The following is a 15,971-nucleotide window of genomic DNA, read 5'->3' on the forward strand; positions in this document are numbered from 1 at the left end:
TTTTTTTTTTTTTTTTTTTGCGGCACGTGGGCCTCTCACCGTCGCGGCCTCTCCCACTGTGGAGCACAGGCTCCGGACGCGCAGGCTCAGCAGCCATGGCCCACGGGCCCAGCCGCTCCGCGGCATGCGGGATCCTCCCGGACCGGGGCGCGAACCCGCATCCCCTGCATCAGCAGGCGGACTCCCAACCACTGCACCACCAGGGAAGCCCCTTCTGCCCGTTTTTAAATTGGATTGCTTGTTTTTTTTGCTATTGAGTTGTATGAGTTCTTTATACATTTTGTTTATTAGCCACTTATCAGACATATGATTTGGAAATATTTCTTCCATTCAGTAGGCTGTCTTTTCATTTTGTCAATAGTTTCTTTGCTGTGTAGAAGCTTTTTAGTTTGACGGAGTCCCATCTGTTTATCTTTACTTTTATTGCTTTTGCTTTTGGTGTCAGATTGAAAAAATCAACATCAAGGCCCATGTCAAGAACTTACTACCTGTGTTTTCTTCTAGGAGTTTTATGGTTTCAGGTCTTACTTTCAATTCTTTAATCCATTTTTAGTTCATTTATGTGTACAGTGTAAAGTCCAGTTTCATTCCTTTGTATGTGACTCTCCAGTTTTCCCAACACCTTTTATTGAATGTCCTTCCCTCATTATACATTCTTGGATCCTTCATCATAAATTAATGGACCATATATGTGTAGATTTATTTCTGGGCTCTCTATTCTGGTCCATCGATCTACGTGTCTGTTTTCATGCCAGTACCACACTGTTTTAATTACTATAGGTTTGTAATATATTAATAGTTTGCAGTCAGGGAGCATAATACCTCCAGCTTTGTACTTCTCTGTCAAGATTGCTTTGGGGACTTCCCTGGTGGCGCAGTGGTTAAGAATCCGCGTGCCAATGCAGGGGACACAGGTTCAATCCCTGGTCTGGGAAGATGCCACATACTGCAGAGCAACTAAGCCTGTGTGCCGCAACTACTAAGCCTGTGCTCTAGAGCTCGCACATCACAACTACTGAAGCCCACACGCCCTAGAGCCTGCGTGCCACCACTACTGAGGCCCACGTGCTCTAGGGCCCGTGTGCCGCAACGACTGAGCCTGTGCTCCGCAACAAGGAAAGCCACCACAATGAGAAGCCCATTCACTGCAACAAGGAGTAGCCCCCACTCACCACAACTAGAGAAAGCCCGCAGGCAGCAACAAAGACCCAACGCAGTCAAAAAAAAAAAAAAAAAACAAAAACAAAAGATTGCTCTGGCTATTTGGGGTCTTCTGTGGTTCCACACAAACTTTAGGATTGTTTCTTCTATTTCTGTGAAAAATCCCATTGGAATTTTGATAGGGATTGCACTGAATCTGCAGACTGCCTTGGGTAGTATGGACATTTTACAATACTAATTCTTCCAACCCATGAGCATAGACTATCTTTCCATTTATTTATGTCTTCTATTTCTTTCGTTAATGTCTTCTGAGTTTCAATAAACAAGTCTTTTACCTTCAGGGTTAAATTTATTCCTAGGTATTTTATTTTTTGATGCAATTGAAAATGGGATTGTTTTCCTAATTTCTCTTTCTGACAGTTCATTGTTAGTGTAAAGAAATGCAACAGATTTTTGTGTATTGCTTTTGTATCCTGTAACTTTACTGAATTTGCTCACTAGTCCTAACAGTTTTTTGTGTTGGAGTCTTTAGATTTTTCTCTATATAATATCATCTTCAAATAGTGACAGTTTTACTTCTTCCTTTCCAATGTGGATGACTTTTATTTATTTTTATTGCCTAATTGCTCTAAGACTTCCAAAACTATGTTAAATAAAAGTGGTGGGCATCCTTGTCTTATTCCTGATCTCAGAAGAAAAGCTTTCAGCTTTTCACCACTGATCACAATGTTGGCTGTGGGCTTGCCATATATGGCCTTTATTATGTTGAGGAACATTCCCTCTATTCTGGCTTTGTTGAGAATCTTTATCATAAATGGATGTTGAATTTTGTCAAATGCTCTGTCTGCACCTATTGACAAGATCACATGATTTTTAATCCTTCATTCTGTTAATGTAGTGTATCACATTATTTTGTGGAGGTTGAACCATCCTTGCAATCCTGGAGTAAACCCCACTTGATCATGGTGTATAATCCTTTTCATGTTTTCTTGAATTTGGTTTGCTAATATTTTGTTGAGGATTTTTGTACCTATGTTTATCAGAGACACTGGCCTGTAATTTTCTTTTCTTGTGGCATCCTTGCCTGGTTTTGTTATCTGGGTGATGCAGGCCTGTAAAACAAGTTTGGGAGAGTTCCTTCCTCTTATATTTTTTGGAAGAGGCTGAGAAGGACTGGTATTAACTCTCTGAATGTTTGGTAGAATCACCAGCGAAGCCATCTGGTCCTGGACTTTTTGTTAGTTGGGAGGATTTTTGAAAACTGATTCAGTGTCCTTACTAGTAATCAGTCTGTTCAGATTTTCTATTTCATCATGACTCAGTCTTGGTAGGTTGTACGTTTCTAGGAATTTATCCATTTCTTCTAGGTCATCCAATTTATTGGCATATAATTGTTCATAGTACTAGTCTCTTATGACACTTTGTATTTCTGTGGTGTCACTTGTAACATCTCTTTCATTTCTGATTTTGGTTCCTCTTTTTTTCTTGGTGAGTCTAGCTAAAGGTTTGTCAATTTTATCTTTTCAAAGAACCAGCTCTTAGTTTCACTGATCTTTTCTATTATCTCTTTAGTCTCTATTTCATTTGTTTCTCCTCTGATCATGTTATTTCCTTCCTTCCACTAACTTTGAGCTTTGTTCTTTTTCTAGTTCCTTGAGGTATAAAATTAGGTTGTTTATTTGAGACATTTCTTGTTTCTTGAGGAGGGCATTTATTGCTATGAACTTCCCTCTGAGAACTGCTTTCACTGCATCCCATAAATTTTGATATGCTACATTTCCATGTTCATTTGTTTCACGATAGATTTTTATTTCTCTTTTGGTTTCTTCTTTGACCCATTGGTTCTTCAACAACATGTTGTTTAATCCCCACATATTTGTGCAGTTTGCAGTTTTCTTCAGGTAATTAGTTTCCAGTTTCATACCTTTGTGGTTGGAAAAGATGCTTGATATGATTTCAATCCTCTTTAAGTTTATTAAGACTTGTTTTGAAGCCTAACATATGATCTATCTTGAAAAATATTCCACGTGTACTTGAGAAGAACCTGTATTGTTGTTTTTGGACGGTATATTCTGTAAATGTCTGTTAAATCCTCTAGTTTAACATATTTAAGGCCTATGTGTACTTATTCATTTTCTGTCTGGAGGTTCTATCCATTTATGTAAGTGGAGTATTAAAGCCCGTACTATTATTACACTGCTATTCTCCCTTTAGATATGTTAATATTTGCTTTATATTTTAGGTGCTCCTATGTTGGGTGCATAAATACTTATGAACATTGTATTTTCTTATTGGATTGACCCCTTTATCATTACGTAACACCCATCTCTGTCTCTTACTACAGTCTCTGATTTAAAGTCTATTTTGTCTGATATAAGTGTAGCTACTCCAGCTTTTTTCCATTTCTATTTGCATGGAATACCTTTTTCCATCCCTTTACTTTTGGTTTGTGTGTCCTTCCATCTAAAGTGAGTCTCTTGTAGGCAGCTTATAGATGGGTCTTGATTTTTTAATCCATTCAGTCACTTTGTCTTTTGAGTGGAAAATTTAGCCATTTACATTTTTTTTTTTTTTTTTTTTTTTTTTTTTTTTTTTTCTCACTGTTGCGGCCTCTCCCGTTGCGGAGCACAGGCTCCAGACGCGCAGGCGCGGTGGCCATGGCTCACGGGCCCAGCCGCTCCGTGGCGTGTGGGACCTTCCCGGACCGGGGCACGAACCCGTGTCCCCTGCATCGGCAGGCAGACTCTCAACCACTGCGCCACCAGGGAAGCCCTAGCCATTTACATTTAAAGTAATTATTGATAGGTGTGTGCTTATTGTCATTATCTTAATTGTTTTCTGGCTGTTTTTAAAGTTCCCCTCTGTTCCTATCTCCTTCTCTTGCTCTCTTCCTTGTGCTTTGATGACCTTCTTTAGTGGTATGTTTATATTCCTTTATCTTTTGTGTATTTACTATAGGTTTTGCTTTGTGGTTACCATGAGGTTTATATGTAGTAATTTACATCTATAACAGCCTATTTTAAGTTGATAACAACTTAAGTTTGATCCCATTCTAAAATTCCGCATTGTAACTCCCCCCTCCAACATTTTGTTTTTGAGATGTCACATATTACATCTTTTTATCTTGTGTATCTCTTAACTAATTACTGTAATCATGGCTATTTTTACTGCTTTTTTTTTTCACCTTCATACCAGCTTTATAAGTGATTAATTCACTTACATTTATCAAATAGTTACCTTTCCAATGAGATTTATTCTTTCATGTGTTTCTGTTACTAATTAGCACAGTTTCTTTTCATCTTAAAGAAGTCTCTAACATTTCTTGTAGGGCTGGCTTAGTGGTGATAAACTTTAGTTTTTACTTGTCTGGAAAACTCTTTACCTTTCCTTCAATTCTGAAGGAAAACCTTGCCACACAGAGTATTCTTGGTTGGAAGTTGTTTGTCCCCCACCCCCACCCCCAGCAAGTTTAATATATTGTGCCACTCCCTTCTGGCCTTCAAAGTTTCTGCTGAAAATCTGCTGATAGTTTTATGGGGTTCTCTTGCACATAACAGATTCTTTCCTTGTCTTTAACTTTTGACGTTTTACCTATAATGTGTCTTTGTGTGAGTCTCTTTGGGTCCATCTTGTTTGAAACTCTCTGGGCTTCCTGGATCTGAATGTCTCTTTCCTTCCCCAGGGTAGGGAAGTTTTTAGCCATTATTTCCTCAAATAAAATTTCTGCCCCTTTCGCTCTCTCTCTTCTCCTTCTGGGACCCCTATGATGTGAATGTTTGTCTGTTTGATGTTGTCCCATAAGTCCCTTAGGCCACCTTCCATTGTTTCCAATCTTCTCTCCACTCTGATTGGACAAATCCCCCTGCTTTGTCTTCGAGTTGATGGGTTCTTTCTTTGCTTCATCTAGTCTGCTGCTGAACCCCTCTAGTGTGTCTTCCGGTTCGGTTACTGTGTTCTTCAGCTCTGAGACTTCTGTTTGGTACTTTCTTATACGTTTCTAACTCTTTGTTGAAGTTCTCACTGTTTTCCTCCATTCTTCTCCCTAGTTCAATGAGCATCTTTATGAACATTACTTTGAATTCCTTACCAGGTAAATTACTTGTCTCTGTTTCATTAAGGTTATTTCCTAAGGTTTTATCTTGTTCTTTCATTTTGGAACATACTCCTCTGTTTCTTCATTTCGCTGGTCTGTGTCACTTTCTGCACAGTAGATAAAACGACCGCCTCTCCCAGTCTTGAAGGAGTGGCCTCGTGTAGGAGATAAACCTTGTTGCTCAGCTCTGCCCCAGCTCTTGGTCGTCTCTCAAACCTTTGTGCTTGTCCAAGCAGCCTATGGTATTTCTAGTGGCTCCCAGGAGTTGAGGGTGTGCCAAGACCTGTCAGTGTCCCAAAGGGGAGGGTCTCAGCAATTACCTTCAGGCTGTTTGGAAGCCAGACCCTCAGGCAGCAGCTTTTAACAGTATGCAAAAAATACAGTCCCATGGGACCACAAGCACACACTTCTACCTTGGCTTGTCCAAAAGCCCTAGGAACTGATATCTGTATTCTAAGACATGGACAAGCTCAGAAAAAGCATGATGCTAGTGACTGGCTCTGTGAGCTGATGGACTGTGGATTTAGGATCAAAGTCATGGATCTCTCAAATAACTGTCAATAAATACCAGCACCAAAGCATAAAATCTTAGCACTTCCTCCTTGCTAAGTATGATGTGATGTTTCAGGGAACAGAAAGTAAAGCACACCAAGACACAGAACTCCCTCTAGCCTAATCACCAGGACAAATGGACCACAGCGGCAAAGTCACTGCCCTCTAAGCAAAAACTGTATCTCTTACAATAAACCATCCTTCCTCAAGTTGGGACAGAAAAGTTAAGAGCCTGTCTTTGTCTTTGCAAGATGCACCCCTCATCTAAGAAGGGGTAATTCACAGCCATAAATGCTAAACCCAACCCGAGCTTGTGGTACAGGGACTGGAAACCTGCCATCCCAACAGAAGTCATCTTGTATGTACTGTCTTTCAAAGCAAGTGGGACACACAGAGGCTGCCCCCAGCACTGCACCATCCCAGCCCCTCCTTACTTTGTGGTCCATGGTAGCCATGCAGTGGCCAGCTTTTTGTGTGTCCTTATGCTTCCCATGGGGCTCTGTCATCCCCAGCATGGTGCTCTCCCCTCCAGTTGCTGGAGCTGAAGGTAAAGAGAGAACTTCCAGTTCAAATTCAATCATGTGGTATGCAGGCGCAGCCGGCAGGCTGATGCTCGTGACCTTGTCGGACGACTGAACCCGGAGCGCAGCGTCAGAAGCCTTTTCTAGGGAAGACAGGAAAAGCCGCCTGTGACACAGTCCCCTGTGTCCTGGCTCCCTCCCCTCCAGCAGGCGGAGACAGGCCCAGCGGTGAAGTTCCAGCCCAGCTCCTGCTGCTCATACACACACGGAAGAGTGTAACTGGGAAGGATCGCAGAGGAAGGGAGACAGGAAACTCAGGAGCAAACCCCAGAAGACAGAGCAGCACTGCACAAAGGCTGTGCAGCTGAGCTCGGCTCAGAGAACCGTCACCGTGCTCAGTCTGAAGACAGAGGAGACACTCTTCACACAGCCCGCCCGAGACCGCAGGTGTCCCCACAGGACATGCTCCCACTCCAACCCACCGCCAGACCAACTCCCACTGAGAAAGAGAGCTGCATCCTCCCCTCCCCAGACCTCGTGGCTGGGGACTGTGGGAGATGGGACTGTTTTAGGGCTTCCAACCAGTGTCTTAAAAGGCTGATTTGCTTTTTCTTTCTGCTGAGGAAAGTCGAGGAGGGTGGAAGAAGGCCGGAGGCCAGCAGGGCATCGCCATGGAGCGTGAGCCCAGGCAGTAACGCTGCATCACGAGACCACAGCAAGGTCAGCACCACCGGCCACTGAGCGCGTGCACAGCTCTAAGTCTATTCCCCTCCAAGGTAACGCCCCACCTAGGGGAAGGGTTACAATCCACCTACAGGTGGAACGTGGCCATGAAAGAGCTGCAAGGAGAAGTGGGCCTCAGACGCCACCTGAGGAAGGCAGGGTTGACAGGCTCCTTATATCCTCACGGTGCATGACAACGCCAAGAGTCCACCTTCGCCAGGTGACTGCTGCCTTACCTCTCATGTTGGAGTAGATCACTGCTCTGTTCTCTTCATGACCCAGGATAAGCATGGCTTCTACATTGCTGAGCTGAAGGCTGTCCCCGTTTTTTACTGTATAATGGCCAGTAGTGACAGTGAACTTGACCTTCTGAGGAATACCAGCCAAAAGGCTATCTAAAGGGAAGAAGACAGCAATAAGCATCACTGCCAACCAAGAGCGCCAATGGGAGGCCTACCGTGAGTTACAAGAGCGCTGCTTCTGCTGCTAGAGGCGACCTGTTCACTGCACACACTCCATAAGGTCGCCCAGTGTCCACCCTCAGCGCTCACCTCAGTGACGCGGTCTGCAGCGTTGAGGGGTCCTCACTAGGCACAAGAGAATCTGAGAGCCTCAGGGACCTTATCACCACTTCAGTTTAGAGTTAGCAATTGTGGTGGTAACCGTGTCCACGAGGGTCTCAAAACTTACCCGCTAGCCAGTTATTGAGAGAAACTCAGATAACGACACTAAAGAAAAACCTAATGAAACCGCATGTGCTGCTGCTATTCAGATTTTCCTCTGGCCTTTCCAGGTTAGGCCTCTTCCAGATCTCTGGTTCAGAGCAGCTCAATAGAAGATACAGTACACTTTCTCCTGGATGGAAATGGGGGGCGGGAATGGGCTGAGGTTTTCTAAGAATCGGTTCCAGGGAAGGCAGAAGGAAGAAGGCAAAAGACGAGACACAAGGAGGAGGAATAACAGAGAAGAGAGAGAGGGAGGAGAGGCGGGAGGTGAGAAAGGGAGTGCGGGCTGGGGCAGGGCAGGGGCGTGAGCCAGCACCTCCCGGGCTCTCCCAGCCGCAGGGCTCAGCCTTGCTCACAAAAGGTAAAACACTACAAACAGAAGTACACATGACCCAGCAATCCCACTACTGGGCATATACCCTGAGAAAACCATAATTCAAAGAGAGTCATGTACCACAATGTTCACTGCAGCTCTATTTACAATAGCCAGGAGGTGGAAACAACCTAAGTGCCCATCGTCGGATGAATGGATAAAGAAGATGTGGCACATATACGCAATGGAATATTACTCAGCCATAAAAAGAAACGAAATTGAGCTATTTGTAATGAGGTGGATAGACCCAGAGTCTGTCATACAGAGTGAAGTCAGTCAGAAAGAGAAAGACAAATACCGTATGCTAACACATATATATGGAATTTAAGAAAAAAAAAAATGTCATGAAGAACCTAGGGGTAAGACAGGAATAAAGACACAGACCTACTAGAGAATGGACTTGAGGATATGGGGAGGGGGAAGGGTAAGCTGTGACAAAGCGAGAGAGAGGCATGGACATATACACACTACCAAACGTAAGGTAGATAGCTAGTGGAAAGCAGCCGCATAGCACAGGGAGATCAGCTCGGTGCTTTGTGACCACCTAGAGGGGTGGGATAGGGAGGGTGGGAGGGAGGGAGACGCAAGAGGTAAGAGATATGGGAACATATTTATATGTATAACTGATTCACTGTTATAAAGCAGAAACTAACACACCACTGTAAAGCAATTATACCCCAATAAAGATGTTTAAAAAAAAAAAAAAAAAGGTTCTCTGAGGGAAGAACCACTGAGAGACTGCTGTGTTCCGCACCTGAGGGCCTTTCCAGGTAGCCAGGGGAGAAGCTTTAAGCATAAAAATAGGTAGTTTAGAGAGATTAAATAGAAAAAACGCTTTCCTTGATTTTTTTTTTTTCCCTCAAATGGAAGAAGCAAGCAAATAAATACATTGTTTCTAGCCTAAACCACAGAGACACTCACTCCTTAGTGTTTTACTGAAGTGCCACGTGGTCTTCAATAATTTGTTTACACCAACTCCTCCTAACTGTAGGACTTAACAAAAAGGACAGCAGCACTGAATTTCCCAAATGCCATGCCTGGGGGTCAAGGTTAATCAACACTTTCAAAGGAAAAGACTTTTGATCAGAGCACAGACCCTAACTAATCTAGGATTCGGCCTCTGAAATGGAACTCTAAGCAGGAAACTGTATTTACTTATTAAATTCCCTGCAGTAGACATCAGCTGAGATTTAGCTCATTTTTCTCAGCTAATGTTTAGTAAACATGAAAGTAGCAATTACAGAAAAGCAAATATTCAGATGAACAAAAGAGCCAGAGTCAGTTCCCAGGCAAAATCGCCACGATGCTCCCCAAAGTGTCTCTTACAGAGGGACACAGCTACAGAGGGCCGCAAGCGTGACGCTGCAGAGAGCCCTCCTTCCACGTGCTCCCTTAGAGTAAAGGAGCCAAGTGCAGCGCAGAACCCCCACAGAGCCCCCGCGGCCCACTCACCGGCCAGCGGCTCCACGTGCAGCTGCGGCTCCTGCGAATACACGTCATACTGCACCAGCGGGTAGATGTGAGGAAGGACGAACCACACCGGGCCCACCGAGGCGCACAGCTGCCGCAGCGTGTAGGTTCCCGGCTCCTTGGCCTGGGGGCAAAACCGAGCATTCGCACAGCCGTCCCCCCGTTCCTGCAGTGACGAGCTTCTCAAGGGGAAGCTGAGCCATAATCTCTGAAGTGACCGTTTTTCTCACCCTCTTTATCCTGCTGCTCTGTGCTAACACGTCTACACGCGGGCTGTTCCAAAGATCCCTCAGCATCTCTCAATCGAGGACTTTCTGAGTAACTGATGCTTAAGTTTGACTTTACGCTTAATAATGCATTCTCAATTTAATAAGCTTTATCTGTGGCTTTCTCTTCTGCAAAAGGTACTTAATGGGGGCAGGGAGCATGAAATTTGAGGCCTGCTCTACGACTAGACTAAAAACACACGTGGCAAACAGCTGTACTTTCCGCTGGCCTCTTGGGTCAGTGGAACTAGCAGAAGCCGCTGCACTGGAGGAAGATCTGTATCGGAGCGGGGCAGAAACACCTGTTTTGACATCCACCCGTGCAGCCACAAATGGAGAAGAGAGTTGAACATGAAAGCGCCATCTTCTCTGAAACTTCCTCATTTTAGCGAATGAGGGTGTTTTCTAACACAAAGGGAAAAAGCCTAACGAAATCCAGCGAGAACACAAGCAATTACTCATGTCAAGAACTTCGTTCAAAATGTATCAACTGCCTTACAATTATATAAGTACAAAAGGTTTTCTCAAAACATCAGCCTGTTTTTCTTTAAGGATAAAAATCAAAGCCAGGTTAACAGGACAGAGACGTCTACTGGATTCCCAGCTTCTTCAGAGGGCTCCTGCACGTGCCACCCGCTCCCGGCCCCCCCGAAGAAAACGCCCCACCCAACACACACCTGCGTCCTGAACGTGATTGCATTGGGCCCCGGCTCCAGGGTCACGGCGGTGCACTTCAGCACGTGGGCCCCAGCCTCCAGGGCGGCACCCGAGGGCACTTCCAGGGACGCACCACTCTCCTGCTTCCTTAGGAGCACGTGGACATTTTTGCAGATAATCCCTGTTGTGTGCAAGGAGTTGTCGGAAGGACTTCTCTCAAACATCTCGCAGAGCTCCAGCGCGGGCAAGCTGTTCTGGGATGTGGGGAAAGGCGAGGTCTCTGCCGGGAAGCTGACAATCCCGTTGGCTGTCTTGTGCTTGGTGAGCCACTCGGCAGTCTTCCGGTAGTTGTTTTTCTCGATGCTGAAGTGGACGTTGATGGCAATCTGCTCCGCGTGGACAGGCACGGGCATCTGACTGCACACGGTTATCTCCACGGACAAGACACCACCCACATGGACCACAGCATTGGAAGGGGTAAAATGGAGATCTCTCAGTTGTGCAAAAGAATGCATAGGGAGTACTATTTTGTGACCTGTAAATACACAGTACCATGTTTTACTTCCTAAGTCACACTTCCAGATGCTACAGAGACTGCAGGACTGGGCCACCATCGGGCCTGCGGGAAGCAATAATGTGCAAAAGAGATGGTTCAGACCCTCCCAACCTTGTGCCATCTTCACACACCAAAAAGAGTTATTTTGTCAAAAAGAGAACAGAAACACATGCCTAGATAACTCCTGGAAATCACAAGACCTGAAGAAATTAAGGTTTCTAACTCCTGTTTTGGCAAACCCAAGAGAAATACAGGTCAACCAACTCCTCAATTTCAAAACAAGATTTGTAAAGTCCAATTCCTAGAGCTGTTTCAGGGGATTCCACCACCTCCCCATGCACAGAAAGATTCTCCAGTAAAGATGCCCAAACCGCCCTGTACATCTGGAAATGAACCCAGGTGTGTGTCACCCTGTGAGGCCAGCCAGTGAAGTGAGGAGCCAGGAGGGCAGCAGGTCCCCAGCTCCAGAGGCACCATCAGGGGTGAACCCACTGCATCCTCCAACTTCCTTTCCACAAGCACTGGTGTGTCTAGAACATCCACAAGGCCACTGGACTGACCGGTAAGGGAGGCGGTGCCAAGACTGATGCCATAAAATCACAAGAAAACAGGGACAATCACGGAGTATTTTCTTCACAGAGACGCCACGGAAAGCTGGCAGGAAAAGCGTAACTGCACAGTCTCACGCGTGTGCCACACACAGCAGATTCGGCACACAGCTCTACAATGACCAGTCTGGGCACATTCAAGGCTCTGAAACAGAAATCAGTGCCACGCTGCCCCTGAGAAACCCATGCAGATGGCTTGATGTGCGTGACGCACACCCCAGCAGGCAATGACCACAGCAACCCGAAGCCAAAACCTCTGGAAACACCGGCTTTCAAGCAGTTAGCAACCGCTATGGACTGAATGCGGTCCCGCCAAAATTCTTAAGTGGAAGCCCTACCCCTCAGTGGGCCGTCTGGGAGAGAGTTAGGGTTTGATGAGTTCATGAGGGATGCATGCCCTTGCAGGAGGACGCACCAGACAGCCCTCTCCACCTCTTCCCCCACCTCCCTTCCCCCCCCGCTTCCTCCCTCCCTCTCTCTGAGTCTCTCCATTTCTCCCCCATCTCTCCCCGCACCTCCCTTCCTGCTCCCTCACTCTCTCTGAGTCTCTCTCTCCACCTCCCTTCCACCCCACCCCCACCCCTTGCCTTGAAGGGACAAGCCAGGAAGAGAGGCCTCATCAGAAACCCACCCTGCTGGCATCCTGACCTCAGATGTCAGCCTCCAGAACTGTGAGAAAATAAACACCCGCTGTTGAAGCATCCAGTCTGTGGCATTTTGTTATGGCAGCTCGAGCTGACTAAGACAGTGACTATTTTAAATAAATACTCTTCTTGATAAACTGAACATGAGAAGCTAAATATTACAATAAAGTTAATCTTCCTACACGGCAATTCTTAAAGTATATTTGCCAAAACATTTAGCCTGAACCTAAGGCTTTGAGATCTACCTTGCTGTTGGACATTCCCATAAGGAAATACTCAAGAAACTTCAGACGGTGAGACAGTTTATGAGACAAGTGGCTCGATGTCTTTAAAAAGTCAGTGCCTTACAACCCTGTTGTCAAACAACCGCTGAAGGGATGAACACAGTGTGGTCCATCCATACCACGGAATATTATTCAGTCACAAAAAGGAATGAAATGCTGACACACGCTACAGCATAGTTGAGTCCTGAAAACATTGTGCTGAGTGAAATAAGCCGGTCACAACAAAACACATGTTGCATGATTCCATTTACGTGAAATATCCAGAACACGTATCTTCGGAGATAGAAAGTGGATGAGTGGTTCCCGGGAACTTGGGATAGAAAGTGGATGAGTGGTTCCCGGGGACTTGGGATAGAAAGTGGATGAGTGGTTCCCGGGGACTTGGGATAGAGAGTGGATGAGTGGTTCCCGGGGACTTGGGGGGATGGGGGGTGGTAGGAGGAGGTCGGGAGGAAATAAGTGTGGGGTTTCTTTCGGGTGATAAAAATGCTCTAACACTGACCGTGGGACGGGTACACATGTCTGTGACGACACCAAAAGCTACAGAGTCGTATACTGCACACTGTGAATCCTATCTCAATAAAGCTGTTGTATTTTAAAAGGTCAGTGTCTGGAAAAGAGGAAGAAAACGAGACGGAGAGACTGTTCTAAGTTAAAGGAGAACTGAGATACAACAATCAAATGCAGTGTGTGACCCCTGACTGGACTAGTAGAATCCAATTATTTTGAATATGAAATAATTTGTAAAAACACTTTTCAAGACAATGCGGGAGATCTGAAGAGGGGCTAACTTGGTAGCCCGACTTAGAACCTTGTCCGTCTGTGGGCAGGGTGGTTAGGGAATCACCTCTGTTTTCAGAAGATGCTACACTGTTCCAGGGTCTGGAGCTGCTCTGAAGTTCAGCAAAAAGAAAAAAGAAAGATATAGACACACGTTTGCTACACGGCAAAATGTTAACAACTGCTGAATCTAGGTGGTCAGTATAGAGTACACACGCTGTATTATCGTGTTTGCTTTTCTATGACATCTGAAATTTTTCATAGTAATGTTTGAAAACAAGGCTTACCTGGGCTGTCTGCCTGCCGGCTGGCGAAGCTAAGAATCTCTCTGCAGAAGTACTCCCGCTCGCTCCCAGTCAGGTGCCGGTCGCTGGCCAGGAGGCTGCTGGTCTGAAGGTAGCTGGGTGCAGGGTCAAGGGGCCTGAGAGGACCACACGCTGGGGCACTGCGCACACAGCCCCTCCAGTCCCCAGAGGGTGCATCCCAACGGGTGTTCCCCTTTCTCTAGGGTGACAGGAACTCAGGCAGAGGTCAGATACGCTGACTAGGCACCAGCTTCTATCCAACACAGTACGCGTGTCGAGGCAGGCTTTTCTCTCCTAGTTATCAGGTGCTCCTTAAACCCTCAATGGCGGGCACGGCTGCCATACAGAGAGAAAGCAATCCTCCTACTTCATGAACGTATTCAACTTAAAGGATACTTTTCAATTTGTCCAAGGTGTTTCTGACATTCAGCTAGCTGCTTCCTTGTGTGTGTGATAGGCAGTGCCCAGCCCTCAGCCACATAATTCTTCAAGGCTCCCTGAAGATAGATTTCTGCCTTCTGGGGAGACTTCTTCCTCCTTGCAAATCAACAAACAGAAGCTTTCATTATGGGTCGTGATAATCAACAAACTCAGACATAACCTTTCACGGCCTGCTCTCCACCCTTGACAACCCCACACCATGAAGCTGGTGCCATCTGCAGACAGTCCTTCTCTGACCAGCCCCCACGAAAGAGAACGAGAAATCAGGAGCACCTATAACTGGACCTGAGATGCGCTCAGGCTGAGAATCCCACAAACGCTGTTTGCCCAGCATCCTACACTACCAAAGAGCCTTCAGAGTTGCATCTCCGGATAAGAACGTGAGGGCGTCATTCACGATTTCAAGCTGACCTAAGAACACCAAGCGTGAAGAAAGCGGAAGGCTTTGTCCACAGGCACACAACTAGTTATGGAGGAAGCTTCGAAACCTGGGCTCGGGGCCACACTAACTGCTGAAGACAGGCCAACACAGAGTGGCCTACACAGGCCAGCCGACAGGGGAGCTTGACTCAAGTTGGAAACTCAGGCAAAAGCGCCGAGCAGGTTTCAAAGATTTACAGAGAACTATGAGGAATTTAAATATCAACACCTATCACCCAAATTTAAACCCTCAAGACTTTCAGAATATAACAAAGTTTAAAACCCAATTAATGAGAGCCTGCCAAAGCTTCAGTGACAACATGGATGCCCTGGCCTTTCGCAGAGGGCTGGGGCTACTGACTTCACGGGACGAAGGCCAACACCAAACAAGCACTCGCTCTCTAAGCATGCTGGGACAACATCCCGGGCTTACTTCTGAAGCAATGAGAGTTCCCAAATTCTCAAATAAATTTTAAACCTATCAATTACGTGTGTCGGTTTCTCTAGACTTTTATGGTCCTCTCCCCCATTTTTAATTTAATTTAATTTATTTAATTTAAAAAATAAATTTATTTATTTCTGGCTGCGTTGGGTCTTCGTTGCTGGGCGCGGGCCTTCTCTAGTTGTGGCGAGCGGGAGCTGTTCTTCGTTGCGGTGCACGGGCTTCTCATTGCGGTGGCTTCTCTTGTGTGGAGCATGGGCTCTAGGTGCGCGGGCTTCAGTAGTTGTGGCTGACGGGCTCTAGAGCGCAGGCACTGTAGTTGGTGCACGGGCTTAGTTGCTCCACGGCATGTGGGATCTTCCCAGACCAGGGCTCGAACCCGTGTCCCCTGCATTGGCAGACGGATTCTTAACCACTGCGCCACCAGGGAAGTCCTCCCCCATTTTTTAAAGGGGTCAGAACCTTCTATATACTTCTTCAGTTACTACCTCCAGCCAAAGATTCTTACACTGTAGAGCTGGAAGGGAGGGCATTTGTCATCCAGTCGCCGTAGACCCAGGCCAAGGGTCATCTGGCTGGTCCATGGTCAAGCCAGAACCAGGACCCAAGTCTCCAGTTAGCAGGCCAGCATCACCCCACTGCAGCTCCAAGCCTCAGCTCACAGCACCTGAGGACATGGCTACTGATTTAGTCATCAGATACACTAGCTGGAGACTCACGGAGAGCCGACCTCCAGCCCCAGCATTACTCAGCTGTGCAACTGACTCCCTGCTCCAATCACACCTGAAACACTAGGAAGTTCACTCAGATGATCTACAGATCCCTTCGGAGCCCTGCAATCAGTTAAAGTAAATTGTTCTTTCTTGTTTCATCTAATGAAATGACTAACTATAGATTTCAAGATACCATTTCAAACACACATTTCTTTTGAGAAAATGTAAACGTCTTTT

General features: G+C 46.0%; 1 protein-coding gene across 1 annotated transcript in view; it reads right to left on the reverse strand.

Moving 5' to 3' along the window:
• TRAPPC10 (trafficking protein particle complex subunit 10) overlaps positions 1 to 15,971 on the reverse strand; it is a 91,271-nt gene that overhangs the window by 12,263 nt on the left and 63,037 nt on the right. The window contains exons 12-17 of the mRNA XM_007452496.1: positions 14,115 to 14,255; positions 13,701 to 13,813; positions 10,562 to 11,076; positions 9,601 to 9,742; positions 7,287 to 7,445; positions 6,241 to 6,470 (exon numbers count right to left, since the gene is read on the reverse strand). Of these exons, the coding sequence (XP_007452558.1) occupies positions 6,241 to 6,470; positions 7,287 to 7,445; positions 9,601 to 9,742; positions 10,562 to 11,076; positions 13,701 to 13,813; positions 14,115 to 14,255 (1,300 nt within the window). The remainder of the gene's footprint in view (positions 1 to 6,240; positions 6,471 to 7,286; positions 7,446 to 9,600; positions 9,743 to 10,561; positions 11,077 to 13,700; positions 13,814 to 14,114; positions 14,256 to 15,971) is intronic.

This window comes from Lipotes vexillifer, unplaced genomic scaffold, assembly GCF_000442215.2.
Source record: "Lipotes vexillifer unplaced genomic scaffold, Lipotes_vexillifer_v1.1 scaffold545, whole genome shotgun sequence".
Taxonomy (NCBI): Eukaryota; Metazoa; Chordata; class Mammalia; order Artiodactyla; family Lipotidae; genus Lipotes; species Lipotes vexillifer.